This window comes from Micropterus salmoides, unplaced genomic scaffold (assembly GCF_014851395.1).
Source record: "Micropterus salmoides isolate LMB-PRFRI ecotype aquatic unplaced genomic scaffold, ASM1485139v1 Ms_hic_scaffold_23, whole genome shotgun sequence".
NCBI lineage: Eukaryota > Metazoa > Chordata > Actinopteri > Centrarchiformes > Centrarchidae > Micropterus > Micropterus salmoides.
The window spans coordinates 13,051,333-13,067,878 of NW_024041484.1; the positions used below are offsets into that span (position 1 = coordinate 13,051,333).

At 40.0% G+C, this 16,546-nt stretch overlaps 1 protein-coding gene across 6 annotated transcripts in view; it reads left to right on the forward strand.

The window, feature by feature from the left end:
• The window catches only part of grm8a (glutamate receptor, metabotropic 8a), a 302,831-nt gene that overhangs the window by 256,772 nt on the left and 29,513 nt on the right, over nucleotides 1–16,546 (forward strand). For all 6 annotated transcript variants that reach the window (XM_038738811.1, XM_038738810.1, XM_038738814.1 and 3 more), the window contains 4 exons: nucleotides 5,784–5,923; nucleotides 8,642–8,788; nucleotides 10,609–11,030; nucleotides 12,302–12,668. In XM_038738811.1, the coding sequence (XP_038594739.1) occupies nucleotides 5,784–5,923; nucleotides 8,642–8,788; nucleotides 10,609–11,030; nucleotides 12,302–12,668 (1,076 nt within the window). The remainder of the gene's footprint in view (nucleotides 1–5,783; nucleotides 5,924–8,641; nucleotides 8,789–10,608; nucleotides 11,031–12,301; nucleotides 12,669–16,546) is intronic.

Below are 16,546 nucleotides of genomic sequence, written 5' to 3' on the forward strand. Positions count from 1 at the left end.
TGTCCACCTCGAGTGCGTTTAAGCACCTAGCATCATCACTGGAAACACCTCCACCTCCTCTCATCTTGTGCTGACTGCTTGGAACTTGGACCACCCGCCGAGTGCTTGATCCGGGATGTTGATGGGGTAGGTCTCTGTAAAGATGTGGACTTAACATTCTCAGATTTCTGTCTTTGGGACTCAAGTGGGTCCCATTTTAAGGTCCAGCCCCGACCTTAGCCAGGAGCAGCTTTAAGTTCAAGCTGGGCCAACATGATTATCCCGGCTCTCTTTCCTCTCCTCTGGACCAGATACTCACCGTGGTACCTCCAGTTGATCTGGCTGTTGGGCCATCTCAAGGTCTGCTGCTCTTTAATCCAAACCCGACTTCCTTTACCGGTATTTCTGTGACAGATAACATGTGTTTCGATAATAAAGCCAAAACAGATGAAAACAAAAGTGTAGGGAAGGGATGTGCTGCCGGTTGCCATAGCAACAGTTGCCATAGAACAGGCATCCAAATCTGAGCACCAAACTTCCTCAAATAAGAAACTTAGGATGCTTTCACACCTAGACCATTTTGTTTTGTCCCGGAACAGATACTTTGTTCCGAATCATTTTGAATACGTCACTTGTGTTCACACCGCACTATTGTAAAGCGGTCCAAATTGCATAGGGCTTTCCTTACGCCATTACATCACTGCCTCATGTGTGCAGGTCGCGCTTTGCATTGTGGGGCATTTCCATTACAACAGCAAAACAAAATGAATCTCGGGTTGACTTGGTGGTGCAAGAAGCTGAAATGCCTCAAAGATATTTGGTCACAGATGTTGGACACTGCTGAGCAGTGCTGAGAGAAGGCAAAAAAACTCCAACAGCCGTACATTATACAATACCTTAATCACAACAACATACGCAGCAAATTTGCAAAATACGCTGCTGAAGCTCCGTGTTGACAAGTTCTCACTGCAAACAAACTGCTCCAAGGTTCGTATGGAATTGAGTGGAGAGACCACCTCTTCTAGGCGATCTAGGCTCGGTTGTTTTGTTCCGGATCAGAGTGATGTTGTTGTGTTCACATATTTCCAAACGAACCAGGCCAAAGGGGAAACACCCCCTTGTTTCGGAACAACGTCCCCAATCGATCCAGGTTTGAAAGGACCCTCAGAGATTTCATTGTTATTTCCCTAAATCAGAGCAAGTAAAACAATGCATTGCGTTAACATACATCTGCTCCCCATGTTTTTTCGGCGCTTTCTGTGTAATGTAGCAGCTTGTCAGCTTTCTTGAGGTTTGCATGTTCTCTTAAAGGTACAATAAAGACTGTAAGGGGTAAAAAATGGACAGTAATGGGTATCAAAATGCACTTAAAATTTGATTAGATTGAATTGGTTGGTGTTTGGGTGAAAGCTAGACAAGGAAAAGTTTTCTTAGAAATGTCCTCTAAAACTAAAAGTTGTAACAAAAGTTGACAAAGGCATCAATGAAGCACCGTTAGCTGTGACAAACAACAGTTACCACATTGCACACAAGAAAACATCATGACAAATGTCCAATCAGGGATACTCAAATAACTTCCAACATTGTGGACATGGAGACTCACTAAGTGCTCAGTTAGACAATTTATTTTCTAGACTGAATACAGCATTAACTTTCCGGTAATGGCTGCAGTGCAGCATCTTCCACTGAATAACTGAACATGAGAAATATGTGTGTTGCCAGGATGACATGTAAATCATTTATTTTTGAAGGTCGACTAAAGTGGAAAGTTGTGAAAATCAGCATGTTAGTATGTCACTGCACGCACACCAACGACACAGTACATCAACACATTCACATGTTCGATGAATTTTCTTTTCCCACTTTTCTTTTTTTACTAGCCCAACAGACAAACAATTTTACTGTGATTAAATGTTCTTAAGGTAAAACAATAAAAAAGCACATCATTACTTTGTTAATTTTAGATTTTATTTTTAATATAAATTCCACATGCCCCTGTTGCACATACTCCGCCAATATGAGCCTTTTCTCTAGAAATGCTGTGTTGAATAAACAAAACAAAACCTACATGGAAATTCGTTAGGCCAGTAAGCCTGTCCATGCATCTCTTAAACCAAAACATTAATCAGGACTGATCAGGGGTTTTCAACTACCTGTTTTCCCAACATATTGGCTCGATGCTGCAAGCTCCTGTCATGCCTATTGTATGTGTGTTTGCAGTAATTGCGGCGGCCTTTAAAAAGTGTGCTGTCTTTATCCAACTTACTCAGAAATTGCCAACAAATTGTACGAACACTATGAGATTGAATAATCATTTTCTACTGAAGGTAACCACTGCTTTCAGAGCAAAGATTTTGCATAATTTAAAGTGCCTGCCAGCATGTTTCTACTCCAAACAGCTGTTTTAGTTGCCGCATCCCTAACGAGCTCTGAAGAGGCGTTGTTGGATTGTGGAGGGAAAATTAGAAGAAAGTCAGCCAGTTGGAGAGTGGTGAGGAAAAAATGACATGCTCATCACAGGGTGAGAAATAAAGCTGCTTTGTTTTTGGTTTCGGCTCCAGACTGACCAATCAAGTGGCCCTAATAAACCAGTCAGCCCTGGCAGGTACTTGTCTCATGAATTTGGTAAATTTCTAAATTGCCTCTATTTTTATTTGGCCTTGTCTATGTTGATTCCCATTATTCTTTCATTTCATTTTGTACTCATAAATGTGCACTGTTTGATGAGGTGAATACATCAGTGACATCATCCTATGTGCCTACAAGACAGCAAACAAAGTATAAAAAAATAACAGTACAGTGTAGTCTATGGCAAGCACATTAACAATCAGACCAGATATATTCACATTTAGCACTAGCTATGCTATATTCAAATCAATGCAATTCAGGTAAAATAATAAAGAATATATAATAAAGAAGTCTGTGAAAATCAATCTAATTCAGCCTATCCTACTGTTGTGCAAAATACCTAATTGCAGGTTTTCACCTCCTTTTGTTATTTAGTAATTACAGTCAAGATTAGAGTTAGGGTGAGGGAAGAGACTAGATTGGACAGTATGCATGAGTTTAGTGGTGTCTGCATGTCTTCTAAACGTCAGTACATGTATTATTCTGTGTGTGAGAGAGAGAGAGTGTGTGTGTGTGTAACAGCCGCAACATTAAAGTGGGAGGGATAATAGGTACAGATTGACATGTACCAATTCTCCCAGAAATGGAACTCATTCGTAACTTCTGGTAACAATGGAGAGATTGAGACCTCTATTTTTGTCTCTATCAATTTGCTCTTTCCCCCATTGGTCGGTCTTACTCACTCAATGAGACACAAACTCACTTATTCTCTCTTTTATGTACAGTATATCTGTCATTGCTTATGATCACAGTGAGAGAGCCTTTACTTCTGTCTGTGAGTTTCTCAATTCTATCTTACTTTTCTCCTCTCGGTCTCTGTGACTAGTTTTCTTTCTGTCCTATTGGGCATTCTTTTCTCTACCCACCCAACTCTTCTTGTCGGCCTTTCTCCTCCTGTCTCCCTTTCAATTCAGTTTCTGTTTTTATCTAACACACTTGTTCTGTTTCTCCACATTTTCCAATCTTCATCTTCACAGTTTCTCTTTTGCTTTGCCTCAGGCAACTGTTTATATATATTCTCAGCATCATCACACTATATCAATGACTTATAGTACACAGGTGGAATTTCCATAATGCCGTGCTTTATCCACATGTGCACTGTAATTGGATTTCCTTTGTGCTACGCAAGATTCAGCAATTTTATTTGATTGTATAGCTATATAAAAGATGGAAGGGCGAGTAAGAGAGAGAGGGAGAAGGATAAAATGATAGTGTTAAGCCTTATTGGTGGTGAGAAAACCAGACCTAAGCAAACACATAAACTTAGCCATGCGTGTGCAGATTCAATCACACCACTCTACAGCGTGCCCACACACACACACACACACACACACACACACACACACACACACACACACACACAAATGCAGGTACAATACAACACAGACCAGATTAAAGGCTAAAGGTGACAGTACTTTTGCTATCGCGGCCCCTTAACACACCGCCAGAGGTAATAGGACTTCATTAGATTTATAAGGACCTCATGTAGATAGATAGATAGATAAATTTATTTATCCCGAGGGAAATTCAAGTATCCAGTAGCAAACGAAACATACATACATTAAACATACATTAAACCTATATTAAAATAAAATTTAAATTAAAATAACTTATAACACAGTAGCCACAGTAAAACAGTGCAAAAACAGTAAACAGTGCAAATGGAGATCAGATGGAAGTAAAGAGTACTGATTGTACAGTATTGTCCTCCCTGCCATGGCTAGGAGCTGTTGTACAGTCTGATGGCCAGGGGGATGAAAGAGTTTTTAAGTCTGTTGGTGGAGCTTGTTGGTGTAGTTGTATGTATGTAGTTTTTGTATTTAGACCTTACTGCAAAATGAATAATGTGTTATATAAATATTACATATGAATGACTGACATTTTTATTGTTGTGTCATGCATTTTACTATGCCAACCATTTACTATGTAGTCCTGGAAAAATCTGAATAAATACTAATTAAACTAGAAGGGCACTGAGAGAGGGCAGACCTCCGGCAATAATCTCTCGATGGAAACAAATCTAAAATGTCAGTGAAATATATAGCCTTATATTTCTGAGATCAAAAATAATGAGTGAAGTTTAGAAAGAATGAAGAACAAAGACATCAGTCAATATCAGTTCTTCCTCCTGTCCTCCTCCCACTGCTGCTGTGATTCACTGCCTGCAGGTATTAGGTAGAGAGGAGACTGGCTAGTTTGGGGAACCGTATCAGCTAGTAGCTACATTTACAAGAATTTGCCAAATTTTAAGATTTGTGCGAAACATTTGTTTCTACAGTAATGTTTCAGGTGGCTGTTGTGTTTTGTTGTTATGTTTAGTTTAGCTTCGCGCATGCACAACAAATTCAGTTCATTTTGCCGATATACACTGGTGTTGACCTATCTCACAGTGTTACCAAAAGTGAAAAAGTAATTTGTGTATACGCCCCTTGATTTTGATCCACTCCAAAATGTATTGGGTTCTTTCTTGCCCCATGCTACATCCATCTACCAAGTTTCATGAAAATTGGGTCAGTATATTTTCCATAATCTTGCTAACAGACAAACAAACAAACAAACGGTATGAAGGTATTTTTGTGTCTTTTTAATGCAAGCAAAAAATGTTTCGAGAGCATATTTATCACACTGCAATCAAAAATCTGAAAAAAACCAGGCCTTTTTTGTCTCACAAAAAGTTTTAATTGCTAATTTGTCCTCTTTGATTGCAAGTCAAAAAGTTTTGCTTGTGAGTCAGAAAGTTTAGCAAGTTAATAAGTTTTTCCATACCAGTCAGAAAGTTTGGCAAGTTAATAAGTTTTTCCTTGCCAGTCAGAAAGTTTTACGAGTCAAAAAAAGTTATCATCATAATGCTGCTTAGTTGAACCTCTGTCTTTCAAAAAGCATTTTAACAGTGTTCTCTGAGTGCATTGTATCCTCTTTTGTTACCACAATTACATTACAAAACATTAATCATGCTGTCTTGGTTTATTTAGATTGAATGCAGCTACAAAATGATACGTCATCCTATATTTTATCAAAGATTTGGCCCCCTAATATCATTAAATTTTTATCTTTTTCATCTTTGGGAGTCGTAATCATTACTGTGGTGATCAATAAAGAATGGAGCCATTGATTATTACATTAAATGACATTACATTTGTTGACCCACTCTCCAACATGTGCTGTCTTTGTTCCAGGAAGTGCCGGTACACCAGTGGTTTTTAATGAGAATGGAGATGCTCCAGGAAGATACGATATCTTCCAGTACCAGATCAACAACAGGTCTACTGCGGAGTACAGAGTCATCGGCTCCTGGACCAATAAACTACACCTCAAAGTGAGATTTTACATATACATGCAGACACCAAGCTCCCAAAGGCATTGCTGTTATTCATTCAGAAATACAGTATAAACCATCAGATGTAATTTCCTGCTCACACCAATCTGTGAAATGCAATAAGGAAACTATAAATTAAACAACAAAAGTGCAAAATATCACATATATTATCGTTCATGTGTTTCAAGCTCACTGCATATTCAACCTTCTTTTCTATCTGGATTTGTTCTAGTCGCTGACTTCTGTGTAATTATAAAGAAAAAATGCTTTTACAATAACATATAATCCAATCCAATCCAAAATGTATTTTAATTTGAGTGGTTTATTGAAGCTTCTGAGGCATTATAGACCAAATGTCTTAGCATAATGAAAGTTCAACTTCACTGTAACTAGCTGCCATGAATTCACAATCTCCTGTTACTGTGCTAGATTTGTTTTAAGTTATTGCTTTGATTAAGACACTGAAGTTTGGTAGAATTTAGCATTTTTACAAGAAAGTATGGATCTTTTCTTTTTTGTGCTTTGTGCAGGGAAACACTCTCACTGACTAACACCCACACAAGGTCGTGCGAATATACAGTATCTCACAAAAGTGAGTACACGCCTCACATTTTTGTAAATATTTGATTATATCTTTTCATGTGACAACACTGAAACACTGAACATTTTTATTTAGTGGTGTACTTAGTGGTGTAGACATTAATGGCTGTCTGATGTGTTATTTTGTGTACAAGCTGTAAACTCACTACTTTACATTGTAACAAAGTGTCATTTCCTCAGTGTTGTCACATGAAAAGATATAATCAAATATTTACAAAAATGTGAGGGGTGTAATCACTTTTGTGTTACTGTTTACTACCTGTAAATGCTGGCACCAAAACTGTATAGTTGTATACTAATTATACACCGGAGCATCCCACACATCTACACAAAAATGATTTCATCCACAAGCAAACTGGAATCCATGTGTTTTTTGACTCTGTTTCTCACTAACTGACTTACACAAACACACACGCGTGCATGCACACAACTCCCGGAGCACGATGTAGTGCTTGGTGTTATAAATCCACCCAGGACTTCATTAGAAAGGCCAGGTGACAGATGAGAAGACTAATAGACACGAAGTGCTTTCTGCCTGATGGACGGCCTGGCTGATACAGAGAGAGAGAGAGAGAGAGAGAGAGAGAGAGAGAAAGAGACACGAAGGACAAGACACACATGATTGGGCTTCAAGGGTTGACATATTAACAGATGTGTTTAATTTGTTTAAAAATCCAGTTGGGTTTGAAGGCACAGTGGCAGATGTAGTGATGGCAGCAGGTGAACTGTTGAATGCTCAGTATGAAGGAAATTCAGCTCTGTGCAACAGGCACAGTACCAGTCAAGCCAGTGAGCTTCACGATAAATGTTTGGTTCGAAATATAGTACTTGGACACACAAACATAGTTAAGTTGATATTTATAATTAAAGCAGAATCCTATTACAGCTATTATTGTGTCACTGAAATAATTAATGGAAGAGAGGTTCATGACCGGGGCTTTGTTATTTTGAGCTGTGCATAATTTATGGTTATTGTTAAAAATATAAGGTGTGTTATGTAAAAAGTCTGCAAGAGCTGTTTAGACTATGAATAAGTAATGAGTAAAAACACTGAATAAAGAGGAAAAAACAGCACCCAACAAAAACGGTTTCAAAAGTTTTAAACAATGCTAATTTACACTTCTACACATACACACACACACACACACACACACACACACACACACACACACACACACACACACACACACACACTACACTTTTTTAATATTAGAGTATTTCTTCTGGCAGATATATTTGCAGCACTAAGTTGTGAACAGCCTGTAACCCAATATTGCTTTTTAAATGCTGCAAGTGTGTGTGTGTTTGTTTTTCTATATGTGTGTCAATGATCAAATCAAGTCCATTCTCTGTGTCCCTGATGAGTTTTTGCTCCTAACTAGTTTTTGTTGGACGGGTACATTGTGTGCCTGTTTAAAACAGTAATGCTCCATTTCACTCAGCACCATCGGCAACGGATGAACCTCAGGGACTCGGTGTAATGACAGAGTTACAAACACTAGCACACATAACGGCAAATTAAAACGCACACACACAAACTCACACACAGCAGACATACGGAAAGCTCTGGGATTCGCTATAATGCCAGTGTGACACAAGCACAAACAAACAAAACGCACACATGGAAGAACATATGCATGCACACACTCTCTCTCACACACACACACATATATACACACACACAGAAGGAAATACAGATGGCCTATTTGTGCCAGATCTGATTATGGTCTGATTGCTGGCTTCAAGACTAGCTGGTGTTAGTTTTGTGCCCGGCAGCGCTCAGGAAAACGATCAGAGGATCTGCTTGTGGTAATTGCTCTCCAAGTTACCCTGAAGACACACTTTCTGCAGGTACAGACAAAACGTGAGTGTTAAAGGACTGTTAAGACAAAGTAATGTCAGCCTTAGCAGATGGCTGTCAATTTTTGTGTAGCATTATATCCCACAAGAAGGTGGGAAGTTTGTTTTTGCCACATGGAAACAGATTATTTCAGGTTTGTTGTGTTGAACTTAAGACACACATACACAAAAAAAAACATTACATTTGCCATATAGAACTGATCTCATACCTTTGTCCAATTGTCTATCTGCCTCCTCTCCTTTCCTCTCCTCTCCTAGGTCGAGGCCATGCGTTGGAAGACAGGGGACCCATCTCTCCCACCCTCTGTGTGCAGCATCCCATGCCGTGCGGGGGAAAGGAAGAAAGTGGTCAAAGGTGTGCCGTGTTGCTGGCACTGTGAGCGCTGTGAGGGATACCAGTACCAGGTAAATCTCTGGAGAAACACAGGCCAGCCAAACTAGTCCAAATCTTATTCCAGAGACTTTCTACCAAACTGTATGCCGTCTGAAAACTTGAATTACACGGTTCAGAGTTTGTTGGCAGCAATATACACCTAAAACATAATTCACTTTTGTCACTCAGTCATTGATGATTTATATGGTTTACATTATTTTCAAAACATGTACTGTCAAAACTATCTGTTTCAAAGTATAATCCCAAACAAGCCACACTCCAGTGTGTTACATCCTGGTGTTGCATTTTGGCAGTTGTTGGCAGTGTGATTTTGTAGAATCATAGAAAAAATAGATTTAAAAACATACTAACGTTTCACTCAAAAAATACCTTGGTTGTTGTGTTTTAAAAACTAGGAAAGCCTGCAGAAGCTTTTTGCATAAGTAATTCACATCTGTCAATAAAAATGTGGTACAAATGGAGATTTTGGCTAAATATCTAACCTTAATTGAACTTCCTGCACCTGCTTAACAATTAAAGCCACAATCAGTATCACTTGTTGGAAGGAATCAAATACTAGATTAGATTTGTTTGCAATAAGAGCACTTAGACAATATAAACATGCATCTGTTTTCTGACAGCTATTGTCTGCTTCCTTTTACTGTACACTGGAGTTCTGTCCCCCCGTTTAGTGATCAGGGTTTTTGTTTCAACTAATATCAGGCAATCAAAAAAAAACTGAGCCACTTAGGTGGCCCGTTTTGCATTCATATTATGCAGGAAGAACCCCACAGATGCTATTATAGCAAATGGAAGTACATAATTTGAGGTGAGGGAAAAGGGTGTGATCGCATATTATAAAGATACATCCCCCATGTTAATTATATCACGGTTGGGGACAATTTGGCAGCCCATCATCCGTCTTATTAAGTTAGAAAAATCCATGAACGTGCAAGTATATGTGCAAAGAGCTGCCTCGTTCTGGAAGCAATAAAGGGAAAAGAAAATATCAGCCATAACCGCAGCAGGCGATGCTTGTCAAAGCAAGCAATCAATACTCATTTTGCAGATACATGCATTTGCTGTAAAATCAATAATCTGTTGACACATTTATTATAGATTTGGGGTTTTAGTAGAATGAAAAATGATATAGCAGCATGACAAAAATAAACAAATGAACTGAAGTGCAATTGTACAAAAGTGTGTAAAATAAGTTTTTTTCTCATTAACCAGTCAGTTTACAGAGGTAGATACCACACAGTTCAGCCTCAGCTGCTTGGTAAATGAATCAGCTGTTGAGATATGTTTAGATGAAAGCACTGGACATTTACAGTATATTGGCATACATGTAGGAGCTATTTACAGATTTACAATATTTGTGTGAGAGTTTTGTTTGGATGAAAGAAGATTTACACATCTGTACAGGTCCAGCCAGGTTTGCCTATAGCCGGAACTGGCTAGATTTGACTTGACTTTTTTAGTTGGCTCCATCTGTCTCAGAATGTTCAGAGATGTTTCAAACAGCTGAAAGAATGATGAGTTATCAAAAGATAATTAATATGCCTATTGGAAAAGTCTTAGGCCAAAGACACTTTTCAAGAAAATTGACAACATCACTCAATGCACGACCAGTACAGTTCATGGTTTATACTCTCTACTCGATTTGATGAGGGAGGAGGAAATGAGCTTGATCCATGTATAACTAAAAGTTCTTCTTCAAGTCAAATCTAAGCAATGACAAAATGTTAACGCTCCTTCTTATGTATAAAAGGATTTTGTTTTAATTAGCATATTGGACTTAACATCTTTTTAAAGAAAAGGTGTGTAGATTGTCAAATCTGTTTGTCCCCAGGCGTCAGAGTTCACTTGTGAGCTGTGTCCATATGAGATGCGACCTGATGCCAACCGCACTGGCTGTGTTCCCATCCCCATCGTCAAGCTGGAGTGGCACTCCCCCTGGGCCATCTTCCCTGTCTTCATCTCCATGCTTGGGATCATTGCCACCTCTTTCGTCATCGTCACGTTTGTCCGGTACAATGACACGCCCATCGTACGAGCGTCGGGACGGGAGATGAGCTACGTGCTGCTGACAGGAATCTTTCTGTGTTACGCCATAACGTTCCTGATGATTGCGACGCCGGATGTGGGAGTGTGTTCACTCAGGAGGATTTTCTTGGGCTTGGGGATGTGTTTCAGCTATGCCGCGCTACTCACCAAGACCAACAGGATACACCGCATCTTTGAACAAGGGAAGAAGTCTGTAACAGCACCTAGGTGAACACTACACTTGTCTGTCATTATACACACTCTCTGTTTGCCCTCTGTGTGGATGTGTGCTCAGCAGACGTAGATTTCGACCAGTGTAGTGGCACTGAAGGTCGCTGTTAGTGTGGGGTTTTTTTGTGCACTCCACTGTGTATTCACATGAAGACATAACCTCCAGTTCTTCTTACTAAGCTGCTTGCAATCATTATTCATCATTTATTTTTCATCCATTATTTATGAGAGTCATGAACTCACACTCACCTATTGTACTGTTTGCACTCAGTGTGAGTGACTCTGGGAGAGAGCATCAACTAAGTGGCTAAAATGTTAATGCAGTATTTAATAGTGCTTGGGTTCATGTCCCTGCTACCCAGATGGTCATGTGTTTTTCCTTCAGCACCAACCAGCTGTAGGACTTATTGTGTTATTTTGCTGATATTACTCATACCTATAAAGATTCTTTTTAATGATAATTAGAGTGTTCCAAATGGCTTGCTCATTTTCCAGTGAAGGCTGGACAAATTTAGTTGTTTATAGTTTTTTTAGACTGTTGCTCTTACTGTTAAATTAAAGAAAACAACTCACATTAAATACATACATTGAACAAAAACTGCAACGCAATTCAGGCAGGGCACTGAGACACAGAATGAGGCATTTAACATACAATGATTTTCTGCAGAGAGGATTTTGAGGCTGTTTTCAGGCTCCAGTGTGGGTTGTGCCTCCAGGTAATACGACATTGAACATCCTTTGAGTCTTGCAGCTTGAAGGAGAAGGTTGTTTCTTCACTCAGGGTGTGAGTGGATATGTAGCTTATGTTTTTGGGGCATTATTTGCCTCCATTTTTGTCCCTCTGGCATCCTAGATATTCAGCACTTTTCCTCTATCCAGTGCTATGTGTTTACTATAACTGCTTCTCACTTGCCCGTGTTATTCATTCTTGCCTTAAATCTCATTACCTTTTCCTTGATCTCCCTCGACAGCAACAAACTGTGGGTTTGTGGGAGTGTGTATGGCTGCATGTATAGGAAGATAATGTATTGCTGCTGTCGAATAGAAGACTTGAAACAGCCCTTTAGATTCGATAACAATAGTCTTGTTTACAGGTAGATTGTAAAGGATTTTTGAGTTTTGAGCCAAAATTTGAATATTTGTCATGTATCATTTTGTGTGCAAACGTTCCAGCATGGGTTGCCCCATTGGAAATTAAACCTGTAACTCGGGCCGCATTATTCCCTTGCTGCAATACCTCCTCATATCAGTAATATTCTCCTTCCCAGGTTCATCTCTCCTGCCTCCCAGCTCGTCATCACCTTCTCGCTCATCTCAGTTCAGTTGCTGGGTGTCTTCATCTGGTTCGCGGTGGACCCTCCCCACACGGTCGTGGACTACGGCGAGCAGCGGACCCAGGATCCCATGGCGGCACGCGGCGTCCTCAAGTGTGACATCTCGGACCTGTCCCTTATCTGCTCCCTGGGTTTCTCCATCCTGCTGATGGTGACGTGCACAGTTTACGCCATCAAGACGCGGGGCGTGCCCGAAACCTTCAACGAGGCCAAGCCCATCGGATTTACCATGTACACCACCTGCATCATCTGGCTGGCATTTATACCCATCTTCTTTGGCACGTCACAGTCTGCAGAGAGGGTGAGTGTGTGCATCTTTTATGTAGTTTTTTATGTACTATATACTTAACCTGCCTACTTTAACTGCTGTTTTTAATTTTTTTGTGAACTACAGTCTACAGAGAGTGTGAGTATATAATAGCGGATGTGTGCACTTCATCCTCATCATATTTAGGATTACTGAGTCTGCCGAGAGGATGATACCATGGTGTGTCTGCTAGTCTGCTCATCTATCTGTTGGATTACCCTGTATATGACCTGTTTCAAGCAATTTTCAACACATCACAGACTATAGGGAAGATGACTACAGGGTGTATATGTGTGTTTCACTAGTCTATGTGTGTGTATTTGTGCATGATATAACTTCATAGAGAAGGGTGCAGTTTAGATGATTTTGGGGTGATGTATATTTGTGGAAAATACCTTTTATAAGATAACAATTCACTGACAAGTGGGTTATGATGGTGTGGTTTATGGGCTTTCTGTGAGCATGACTAAACTCTCCTGAGCCCATTTTGCAGCATTATTAAATTTTGGAATCACTTTTTTGAGTCATAAATTTGCATGTATTGTTATGGCAACAAAAGTCTGCTTTTTGTCCTCCCCTGACCGCTTTTTTGAGATCTAAACTGCATCTCTTGGCACTGAAAGATAGATATGCTTTTCAATTGTAGCTGTACTAATGGTTTAGAGTCCAGAATCCCCCGTGAGTACAAGAGGATTTTCTGTCTGGCTGATTGACTGGATCCATGCCTTGGTCCAGGGTTTTAGAGGATTGTACTGTAGAGCTTATTCTTCCTACCTTTAGTCAGTTATTGATGGCTATATGATGTGAGCAAGAGGTAATTTTCACAAGGTGAATGTGAGTGTTGGTTCACTTTACAGCATTCAGGCTTTAACCTGAGGAATGATGGTTTCATTGTGGAGGCACATTACGTTATCTACATGTATATTGCATTGAGACATACAGACAGAGACAGTGAGACAGAGTATCCCTTAGGGCAGTGCTTCCTAACCTGGGGTGCGAGACCCCCCCAAGGAGTCCCAAGATAAGTCGTAGAGTCATAACCTGTGATGATGTATCATATTTTATGGGGCTGTAAGTATAAAAGGTTGGTAACTACTGCCTCAGGGAATAGATAATCAGGTATGTAAGTGATTGACTGATTGTGTGACAGCCTATAAGAGTTGTCCTTTCGCTTTATGAGTTTAGAATCAGAGGTTTCAGGAGGCATGAACAGTTTTAACAGTAAAACATTTCACATACACTCATTGAGATTCAAGGCAGCTCCTTGATTGCAGATGTCACAGGTTGTACATTTCCATGCCAAACCTTTTGTACACTGTAAATGTACACATGTGGTAGACAGATAAGCTGTAAACAGACACATAGGCAAGGTGGTGAACAGGGAGATAGCACTGGATCATTCACTGGTTGAAGTGTAACATAACACGTAAACACACACATCCACAGGAAAGATCACAAAACCTGCTGTACAGGAAAGAAATAAATCAAATCAGTGTACAACGCCAACACGAAGTGTGTCCTAGAAATGGCCTGTGAGTCCATCTGCACAAACTCAAATTTCAATAATCTCTCCTGTTGTGTCATCGTCTTCTACTTAAACACTGAATATTTATGTGTCCACAGAAGGTTCAGGTCTTCCTCTGCCTCAATAAAAGTGTAGACTCTTATAGTCTGTCCCTATTTTGTAGTGTCTGTCGGGCAATTTTCATTTCTCCCTTTCCTCGCATCTCAGCCCATTTTCTTTCAAGGCTTGTACTGCCTCTGTCGCATGGCAAAAAGCTGACACCAAAGTGATCCAGTCTAATCACACATCAGGGAAATCATACTCTTGCTGGATGTTCCATAGTGTTTTTAACATACACTGCATTCATTGCATTTCACCACATTCATGCAAATAGGATCTGCTGAGTATACTTACTATTAAAACCTGATAATGGGAAACATAACTTTCTGTCATGTGGTTCAAACCAGGTGCCCTAAGACTGCTGGCAGCTTTTCTAACCTTTAAGCTACTGTGTGTGAGTGCCAGTGAACCTGCTAATGTTGTGTGAGTCCAAGAGTTTGTTTCTGACCACTGGTAGGTGCTGATGTGTCATGGCACCTTTGGGGTGTGTGGCTGCAGAAGTCATTTGTGTGTGTTTGTATGGATTTTTAAAGGTATATCTGTGTGTGCATGCATGTATGTTATCTGACGTACTGAAGCGTCCTGTCTTACTGGTTGGGCTGAGCAGCATCCATGCCATGTTTGTTCAGCTAATTAGAATGTCTACCAGCGACTTCTTGTGTATTTGTGTTTGAGTGTTTGTCTGGTGTGTTGTATTTTTAATTGGAATATCCACCAGTGCACAATTCTCTGTGTGTGTGTGTGTGTGTGTGTGTGTGTGTAGTTTCTAATTGGAATATCCTCTGGAGTGTGTGGCAGCTGGCTGGCTAAAAGAGAGAGCAGAAGAGAGGGAGGAGAGAGACGAGTGAAAGGAATAAACAGGTAATGATGTGACTTGCTGATAGGGCTTTAATGAGGAGTGCTCCACCAAGGGCATAGGTTTGGTTTCCGGCGGGCTGAGGGGGATAGGGGCTACAATGAAGTTAGTTAGAGGTTAGATGACAACACAACTTATTATGATTAACTTTGTCATCGAATGGCCATGAGCATTCTTCAGAATAGTCAGTAGCCTTATATAAGTATTAAAACTGTTACATTTGTTTGCATAGACTCAACTATACTGCAACACAACTACTGATAATCATCTCTCTATGGCGCTTACCCATTGCTGCTACCAGCTCGCCTCGCCTATTCTTGACTGGTTATTGGTGCCCTGTCCTCTGTGTTCTGTTGCAGATATAATGTAGCTGCCCATCACAGTGTTGTGGTTCCTAGCCGGTACCCCCTCCAAGCAAGGATATTTTACTTGAAGATGGCTGACTGATGCCCTATGACCTAGGTATCAGATGGGTTTCTATAATATAAACACAGTTAAACATTATGTTTGAGCCTGCTTAAGAAACCTAAGCGAATTGGTGATAACCAGCTTGGTTGCATCACTTCTCTCTGACCCAAAATGTCTTAGTAAATGCTCAGAGACAGGCTGGATAGCAACCGAGTGTGTGTGTGTTGCAGTTTGTAGGGAATCTGGTGGTACGTCAGACAGCCTGAGAAGGGCTGCCTGAGGGAGACGCGAGACTGGGTTCAAGAGCCTCATTCGGGTAAATGATGCATTGTCAAGCCTCCTAAGCATGTACAATTAAACCAAAGCTCCAATTCACTTAAGAGCAATAAATCAACAAAACCCCTGCACTTCTATTAAGCGATTAATCTCTAACTTTTAGTCTTGTAACAACCAATTTAATATGATTCAGTGCCTAATGCAAATTCATCAAAGTCCAATCAATAATTTTAGCAACATATCAAATACCTCTTATTGTGCTCATATATATATATATATATACACAAACATTATTACAACTATCCAATAGTTATGTGCAGTAATCTCTAAAATAAGTTAACAGAATCAACAAAATGATGATGCAGTGAAGAGTGACGATTATCTCTTACTAGTGTTTTCTGTACCTTATGATATAGCCTCAGCTCACTTGGACCAAAAAACAAACCAGGTATTAGATTTGCCTAGTGGAAAACTGAAAAAGGCAAGCAGAGTCGAGGTGAGTTGAGCTGGTACCATCGGGTGGAAAAGGGATGTTTAGATACTCTGGGCATACCCATACGTGAAATTTACAGCTACTTAAGATGCTCACAGCAAGTGCATTTGGGCATGGCATCTGGGCTTGTGATGAGGCGGCTACTGACAGTGGCTTGCATAATGAAATTTCAAATGCCCATTGTTTGTGGGCTTGGATCTTCTAGGCATCATTCT